Genomic DNA, 9,378 nt, shown 5'->3' with positions numbered 1-9,378 from the left:
CCCTAATTCTTAGGATTGCAATATGATAAGGCTCTTGAAAATATATTTTTAATGAATCTAATTTTTCGTAAATCGGATGACTAGATTAGAAGATATCTTCAGAAAAGTGTACAAAGATCGAAGGGTTAGTTTTGACACCAACTTTACGAACCAAATATAGACTTATTAGGAAGTAAGAAAATTATAAAAATTTAGATAATGATAGTCTCACAAGATAGGTTCTAGTGGCTCTGATTTTATATCAATTGAATGTCTGGATGAAAAGATATAATTAAAATAGTAAAACAAAATCAGAACGGGATAGAATAATAAATATATGATATTACGGCGATCATCAGAGGGTGACGATCAACCAAGGGTGATAGGGTTGGGCTCTGCGGCGCATATCATTTATAATCTATCCACGTACATACAATATATACAATATGCTTGCATGTGAGAGGGCACGTTACAATTTAAGCTTTTAGATCTAACAGGTTATCTAACACTAATAATTTAAACATTATATCAATAAATTGTGTAAATTGATACCAAATTGAGTCCCCGGGCAAAATAGTGATCACTATTGCACATCGTCTAAGAATTAACTATGTGCAACAGTTGCCAAACTTGATTGCTCTCAGAAATTATAGATCACTTGCGTGCAACGTGACAAGATATATAGAGCCAAATTACTAGATAATACCGAATAGTCTTGCTGTAAAAAGGAAAAAGAAAACGGGATGCATGTCTGTGCATATCTTCATCGCCAGCTGCTGAGAGACTCTATTAACTACTCAGGCTGTAAGAATTTCCTACAACCTAGCATTTTTGCTTCTAGTAGAGTTGATAGGTATCATTTTTCTCATCAATAAGTTTATGGATTCGACTCAACCCTAAACAATTATTGCGGAGAAATTTATTTGGTGATTTGATAGCTTGGCTCGAAGGCTTTGATTCGACAGTGCAGTTTGTTTGGAATAGCAGTTCGGCAGTGCGACGGTTTAGAGCAAGTCTTGATAGCGGTTAATTAAGAGCAATTGTTCGGTAACAAATATGATGCGGTGAGACCTAAGTGCCTTTATATTTAAGGAGAGTTGGTCTTTTGTTCAGCACATATTTGGCATTCGGGCTTATAAATGATAAAAAAAATTACTTAGTAAAACTAGTAAACTCTGACGACCAAAGAGTTCAGCGAGTCCATTCTAATCCTAAATAATTATTATAAAAAAATTAATATATAGTTCTAGGGCTTTTATATAAAAAAGGGGGAATTTTATAAATCACACCCTACATTTTACATATTTTGTGATTTACACCATGTCTTTGAGGATTTTATAACATGACCTATTTTTTTCCCCTATAATTCTCATTTAACACCTTGGGTCAACTTAGACAATATTAAAAAAAGAATATTTGGTTATAATACATAAATTAATTTATAAATACCTAAATTACTTCCATTATCTTTATCTTCTCTTTCTTCCCAAAGAAGAAGAAGAAAAGAAGGAGAAGGAGGAGGACGGGAAAAATAAGAAGTGGAGGCGACGACGACAATGGCGACATTGGAAAAGGTAGATAGGTAAGATGATAGAAAGATAGAAAATGAGAGAGAATGGTGGGAGTATTTTAGTAATTTGATCTATATTAGTTAATCAAAATAACGTTAGGGTGTTGGATGAAAATTAAGAAAAAAAAAAGTCGAATTATAAAATCCTCGAAGACATGATGCGAATAATGAAAGAGGTAAACCGTAGGGTGTGATATATAAAACTTCTTATAAAAAATCCGGTACTAATAAACTGAAAATTCGGGCCGGACCGATCTGTCCCTATGCGTTCTATATATCTTTGCATGCAGACACATAACACATGCATCTGCCATCTCTCTCCCCCCACCACCTTCGATTCCATTTCTTTTATTAGCGAAGCTAAACCCATTCAATTATTCTCTCTCTCTCTCTCTCTCTCTCTCTCTCATCCAAGAAACCCCAAGGGGCATGCCCAAACTCCTGCCAAGTGCCAACCCCACCTTCCCTTCTCTCAAACCTCTCCTTCTCCTACCCTTCCAGTACCACTACCACTACAACCACAACCACAATGTCTTCCAATTATGAGCTCACCGCCATCTCCATCTACTACTCCAAGCCCACCCTCAACCTCAACCTCAACCTCCTCCTCCACCCTTGCCTTCCTCCCAAACCCCCAAACTACATCCTCCGCGACGTCTCCTTCTCCGCCAAGCCCGGCGAGGTCCTCGCCATCGTTGGCCCCAGCGGCGCTGGCAAGTCAACCGTCCTCGACATCCTCGCCGCCCGCCTCGCCCCCACCCACGGCCACCTCCTCCTCAACTCCGCCCCTCTCCACCCTTCCTCCTATCGGAAACAATCCTCTCACGTCCCCCAGTTAGACGCATTTCTCCCCCAGCTCACCGTTTCGGAAACCTTCGCCTTCGCCGCCTCCCTCCTCCTTCCCTCCTCCTCGGAACCCTCCGCCTCTGCCGCCGTCTCTGGACTCCTCTCCGACCTCCGACTCTCCCACGTTGCGCACACACGTCTCTCCGGCGGGCTCTCCGGTGGCGAACGCCGCCGCGTCTCCATTGGCCTATCTCTTCTCCGTAATCCCGGCGTTCTACTTCTCGACGAGCCCACCTCGGGATTAGACTCCTCGTCGGCGCACATCGTTCTCCAGACCCTCCGCTCAGTCGCCGCCAAGAATAAAACTACCATCATCATCTCCATCCACCAGCCGAGCTCGCGCCTCCTCTCCGCCATCGACTCGCTCCTCCTCCTCTCGAAGGGCTCCGTTCTCCATCACGGCTCGCTCTCCTCCCTGGACGCCTTCCTCCTTACCCATGGCTTCTCCGTCCCCTCCCACCTCAACCCTCTCGAGTACGCAATGGAGGTCCTCCACCATCTCCCTGCTCCCAAACCTACCTCCCCTCCTCCTCCACCACCACCTCCGCAAACCAAAGAAGAGAAGATGCAAGAGATTTCATTAAAACCAGACGAATATAGCTCGCGAGTTAACGAGTTAGTAACTCTCTACCGCCGTTCTTGGAAGATCGTGTACAGAACCAAGCAGCTCCTCCTCACCAACTTTCTCGAATCTCTCATTGTTGGCTTCCTCCTCGGTACCATCTACATCAAAGCCGGGTACGGCGACGCCGGAGTGCAGAAGCGGTTCGGCCTCTTCGCCTTCTCCCTCACCTTCCTCCTCTCCTCCACCACCGAGACTTTGCCCATATTTGTCTTAGAACGCCCCATCCTCCTCCGGGAGGCCTCGTCGGGGCTCTACCGCCTCTCCTCCCACGTTGCCGCCGCCACCCTCGTGTTCCTCCCCTACCTCCTCGCCGTCGCCATCATCTACTCCGCCTCCGTCTACTTCCTCGTAGGGCTCTGCTCGTCGCCGGCCGCCTTCGCGTCCTTCGTGCTCATCGTATGGCTCGTCGTGCTCACGGCCAACTCATTCGTTCTACTGATCAGCTCCTTCACGCCGGACTACATCGCCGGAACGTCGCTGGTCACGGTGTTCTTGGCGGGATTCTTCCTCTTCTCCGGCTACTTCCTGACTAAGGAGAGCATGCCGACGTATTGGGTGTTCATGCATTACTTATCCCCGTACAAGTACGCGTTGGATGCGTTGCTGGCGAACGAGTACGGATGCGCGAAGGAGAGGTGCTTCGGATGGGGGGAAGGAGAAGAGTGCGAGGTGAAGGGAAAGGATGTGTTAGAGAGAAAAGGGTTGAGAGAGGGGGATAAATGGATGGGGCTGCAGGTGTTGTTCGGGTTCTTCGTGCTCTATAGAGTACTCTACTGGGTCGTGCTCACGAGAAGAGCTTCGAGGTCCAAGAAGTGAGACGAAGGTGATCGGAGAAGAAGGTGACGTTGTGGAATAGTAATGTGAGCTATACTTTTGATTCGAGTGGTTTAACTTGTAAGTTACTGGTGTTCTTAACAAAATTATTGACATATATATTTTGTCTAATCTCTGATCTCGTCTTCAAACATCCCATAGAACTCGGGAATTATTGCATCGAGGTATATCTCTGATTCCTCTCGCTCCATATATTTGTCAACTAAATAAGAGATTGATATACTATTAATTCCACTCGATTTCTAGCTATGTGATCAAAGAGATTCTAAGTAAATCTAAGTAAAACTTTCTCGTTTTGACATCGTGTGACTTTCAAGTTTGTTCTCACTTTTACACGTGACAGTCATATCAGCTCGTATATATATATATATACAGACACACACACACACACACACACACACACACACACACACATACATATACACCTATAGCTATCTAATTCACGATAATGTACCTAGGAATATTAGACCCAGTGTCTAAGTAATAATTGATGTGGATGCAGGTAATAAAAACATATATAGGAGCCCATCTTACGTTAACGTACGTACTGATCTCTTTATCAACTTTGGATGTGAAACTTTTATCAACTTTGGGTGTGAAAGAGTCCCCTGCAAAACTTTTATCCACTTCGGTGCGCCCCCATGCATAAGAGTTTTTGACCAATTCTGCTCATTAAACAGTTAATCTAATTAAGTGAAGTACAGATGTAATATAAATTACTTGCTCAGTGAACCATTTTGGGTACTCCTAAGTTTGTGACTCAACTGTTTGAAAATTCCCCATAGGACAAATTATATTTGAAGTTTGCAATAATGGAAGACAATATTTTTCTCCAATGTTCTTGTCAGGACTAAGTGGGCCACTGATCTAGCCTCCATTATTTAACTGTGTCTAGCTAGTCGTAGTACTTGGTGCACCCACTCATGGCAGAATTCTTTAAATGCCAATGATTTGCATTGCATTTTTATTATAATCTCGACATGCTATAAGTAAAATCAAGTTTATGATGGGAAAGAAAGCAACATGAATCCTTTCCGTATGTTATATAATTATTTATCAAAAATACTATACATTTACTTTTATTATTATTCACATCCATATATATATATATATAATTGGACTCCTTCATTTTGCTTCTAATTATCCTGAGTTAATATTAACTAGGCAACAATAGAGAATCATTTCATTTCTTTTCAAAATAATAAGTTAATAACTAAAATATTTATTATTTCTTTTAGGTTATCTTGCATTTATAATAACTTTAACTCATCTATATGATAACTAGCTATTATGAAAATTAGCAACATTGTATTATTGTGATCATAATGCAAGACCGAATAATAAATACTTATATATAATAGGGTGTACACAAGTATTTTTTAACTTTAAATTAAAAGTTCCTGCACATATAGTTAAACCATTTCCATAAGTGACTGTTGGAAATGCCACCGCTGCTGCTTTGATCACAGCATGAAGTACTCATGAAGCTTAAAAGGCAAAGACTAATTAACAGCACTGACAAGAGCTAGCTTTTAGATGTGGAGAAGAACAAGAAGAAGAGGAACAAGAGGAAGGATAGACATAAGATGAAAATAATATAATCCAAGGTGTCATTCGTCGTGGAGTGGTGGGTGGATCGGTGATATGAGGTGATCATGTCGGAGGAGTTGGAGCTTTGGACGTTCTCTCGATCGTCTCGTCTCTCTCGTCTCTCTCTCTCTCTCTCTCTCTCTCTCTCTCTCCTTCACGGGTCTTGGTGTATTCTGTCTCACGTGAACTCTGCTTGTCTTCAGATCAGAAAGATTTGCATACTATATATGCCAATGGCTAATAGATAAAAGGAATACTTCCATTGTTCCCTCTTTTTAAAGAGCTAGCTCTATATATATATATAGGGTCTTAGAAGAAGGAGAAGGAGAATTTACGTATAACACCCTGCATATAAATTTTGGTTAACTATGTGATCCGTTTGAGGTGAATGCATTGAAATGGATAAGATGATGATAACTATTTAAACTATATATGTAGTTAGTTATACATCTATTATGTAGGATATTCTACTCATTGGTATTTACACAAAATAATTTCTTATATTACATGCAAAATTTAAACAGAAATAAGAGAAAGTGTTAGTTGCCACCTCACAACATGCAAGTATTCCATGGGAGCTGGAAAGCATGACATCTTTCATGCAAGCTGCCGGCATGCATGTTCCCCATGTATCTATCCAACAAAGTCCACTTATTGCATGAGAATCTCTTAAGAAGAGAAAGGAAGTCCAAACTAGTCTAATGTAGTTCTTGACAAGTAGTGTACTATTCCATAGGAAGTTATTTACTGCTAATTAAGTTAAACCAATAAATCAATCACATATAAAATGGTTCTAATTTTTTTTAAAAGAAAATTTGTAAGTTGATCGTATCATTCAATTTAGACAAACAATTACCAAGTGATACAAAGAGAGAAAGAGGGAAAAATAAGACAAAAGCCCTAGAGACAAGTCTTATATTTGACTGTATTACAGATTGAACAATAATTAAAATAAGCATCTAAGCAAACACTTAAGCATAATAATACAGAAGAGATAGATCAGACGCTTTAGAAGTAAGCCTCCCCCTTGGCCAGCCGACAACACTACGTGAATAACAACATGAGTCTTGACAGACTGAACACTTTAATAAGGAGTAAACTCAGACAAAAATTCAAGCTCATTAGTGATACAGTTTAGTGACTTTAACAACAAATCACTTGGAAGATCCCATTTGAGAAATCCTAAAAAACCATGACGAGAACCTAGAGTAAAGGGAAAAAGAAAAGAAACAAATGAGGAGTGGTGGAGGGTAGAGTAAAGGGAAAAAGAAAAGAAACAAATGAGGAGTGGTGGAGGGTAGCGGATCTGCCTAATACATCTTAGATACAACCTCTTAGGGCAATTAATCTTAGAAAAGAAAACAACCTCAACGCGGCAAAACCAAGGTAGATCTAAGCCACCGGCGGAGTTGGAAGCGAGGTGGCGGAGTTGGAGGCGACGCGGTGGAATTGGAAGCAATACACTGAAATTGGAAGCAAGATAGGCGTAGTTAGGCATGGAGCGAGGTGTGGACGGGGTAAAATAAGACCAGCAGCTATTGTGAGTGAGAAGAGGCTGGGATCCAGTGAGATCCACAATTGATCTCGCCTTGATCCCCGTCAACCCTCCTTGTTGACATATAACTGTTCTACTTATGCGAAATTTTTTTTAAAAGGATCATAGAATTTAAACATGCATGATCAAAGCGACCGACCGCACCGAATCCCAATCTCTTACTAAATTGCTAAACTCTCCTTGGAGAATTAAAGTAGGACTTGCATCCAGAGCAATCATATTAGGATTAGGTTTCTTATGTAGTTAAATATATACTGCCTTAAGGCAGTATTCCTAACCTTCTTTGAGATTAGGATATCTAATCCTATTGGTAAGACAAGTTGTTCCGAGAGATGCAAATTGATATTGTCATAGTTATAGCCAGGTGGAGCCATTTAACAAGCTATTGCAAATGGAAGCTGGATGGATGCAAAAGATGCCTGCAGTAGTGGTGCTGTATGTCAATTATCATATCACGAAGAGACTATTTTATCGATCTCAGTGTCAGAATGAAACAATTTGTTGCTGCTGCCACTGAGGCAGTGAGAGAATTGTGTACATCCGGAAGGACGAACTTGCAAGGATGCATACATCTGCTGTCTTGAAGTATATATAGGAATTTCCTACGTTGGGATACTTGATCAAATTTAAGTATCCTTTTTGGCCCACGAACTGAAAATTATATATATACCCTAAACGTTAGTCTTTTCTAGCTTTTCCGCCTACATTTTTAATAACTTAGGAGTGTCACAAAAAAAAAATATTTAAGAGAGCTATATATATATATATATATATATATATATATATATATAAAGTAATAATTTAGAAGATCTAAGTATAATTATTTTTATAAATTTGAAGAAAAAATAATGATTGGGGATTGCAAGACCGAGAGATTTTGGGTTAGGAATGGGCCAAGAAGCCCAATATATAGTTCTAAAATATTCCTAACTGGCATTTTAGGCTATCAGATTGACTTTTAAGGAATAACGGCCCTTCAAAATCCACATAACTATGAACCAAGTTTCAACCTCTTGATGTTGCTGAGCTACTGTACACCTTAAAAGGAGGGTCTTTTCATCCAGAAGTGCCTTCGAAATAACTCATTAAAGAAACTGGTATTAATTATGAGACATATGATAGTCCTAAATATCTTAATTAACAACTATAGTATTTATAAGACATCTTGAAGTCTATCTGTTGAGACTTACTAGCCCAGCTTATGACAAACATCATGGATTGATATTTAATAATATTTTTTACTAGAGCATCATATGTGTATGATTTAAACTCATTATAACTTATTTTATAAAAAAATTAATCTAATTTTTATCAATCGAATATATAAATAGATATATAACACGCCGAAATTGTCCATGGAAGCCTTTCTCAGCAGTTGTTGTTGGAAAAAAAACCCTACAAGATGCAATTAGGGCTATAATTCTCGCTTAGCTGATCTGCCAGTTTATCATGGAATTAAATTATAACATCAATGTTTGACCAAGTAAATTTCTTGATCCAAATGAATAGTAGCTATATTTTTTTTCTCCATCTCTCTTTATATGTATTGGTCCCCTTTTCTTTATGCAATGAGGACTCTTGTTGGCGTTGATTTTGATTAACTGAAGTCTCTGTTTGTAACTATTATCACTTGTTGGATTACGAGTGGTGGGAAAAAGAAACATGGTTAGATAGACTATGAAGAAATTGAGGAGCGAAGAGAGAAAAGTTGGTGTTCTAAATTGGACTTGATAATTGAAATTATGTGACAAATTAGGTAGAACCTCTCTCAATAGTGCATTATCTTTTCTGACTACTTTTTCTTCTAAAAATTCTCCTACGATTTGTTGCTGTGAAATTCTAGTATTAGATTATATCAGTGGAGTTCCTATGAATTTAAGAGATTTGAGTTAGTGTATGTACTATATTTCTTGTTTCATAGATTTTTTGTTGCCTATAGTTTTTCTCAGTTGAGAATTGAGAAGATAGTAACATAGCTACTTGTGCCAGTAATTTGGCAAATTAAAACTCATGCTTCATGCTGGTGTGACAACCAATTTATTGTATTCAATAGTCAATACAATATTTTTTGTCACCCAATACAAGAATGTGACACTTTGGGCCCAAGTGAGAAGTTCATCTCTGGAAACGTCATTGCTTCCGTTTGAGAGAGAAAGAGAGAGAGAGCAATCATTTCATGCATTTTCCCTTGATTCGCGACACTTCCATGCTCACTGTCCAAATATATAAAACTTAATCACGAATGGTGGGTAATTCTTAATTTTATCGTGTTATTCGAGATAGTGGAACATAAAATTTGGATCTATGACTACCAGTACTGGTAAGAAGGTAGGTAGAAGTATTAAATATAAATTAAGCGAAAGAAAATGAATTAATCGA

At 39.3% G+C, this 9,378-nt stretch overlaps 1 protein-coding gene across 1 annotated transcript; it reads left to right on the top strand.

Annotated features, from left to right (window-relative positions):
• The first annotated feature begins 1,933 nt into the window (after positions 1–1,933).
• LOC140780874 (ABC transporter G family member 4-like) lies at positions 1,934–3,965 on the top strand. The gene has a single exon (XM_073126571.1). The coding sequence runs from the start codon at positions 2,079–2,081 to the stop codon at positions 3,834–3,836; it is 1,758 nt and encodes a 585-aa protein (XP_072982672.1). The 5' UTR covers positions 1,934–2,078; the 3' UTR covers positions 3,837–3,965.
• The last annotated feature ends 5,413 nt before the right edge of the window (positions 3,966–9,378 follow it).

The sequence above is a fragment of the Typha latifolia genome, chromosome 2 (genome assembly GCF_019914945.1).
Source record: "Typha latifolia isolate L0001 chromosome 2, TyphaL0001v2, whole genome shotgun sequence".
NCBI lineage: Eukaryota > Viridiplantae > Streptophyta > Magnoliopsida > Poales > Typhaceae > Typha > Typha latifolia.
This window is presented reverse-complemented; position numbering and strand designations above follow the sequence as displayed.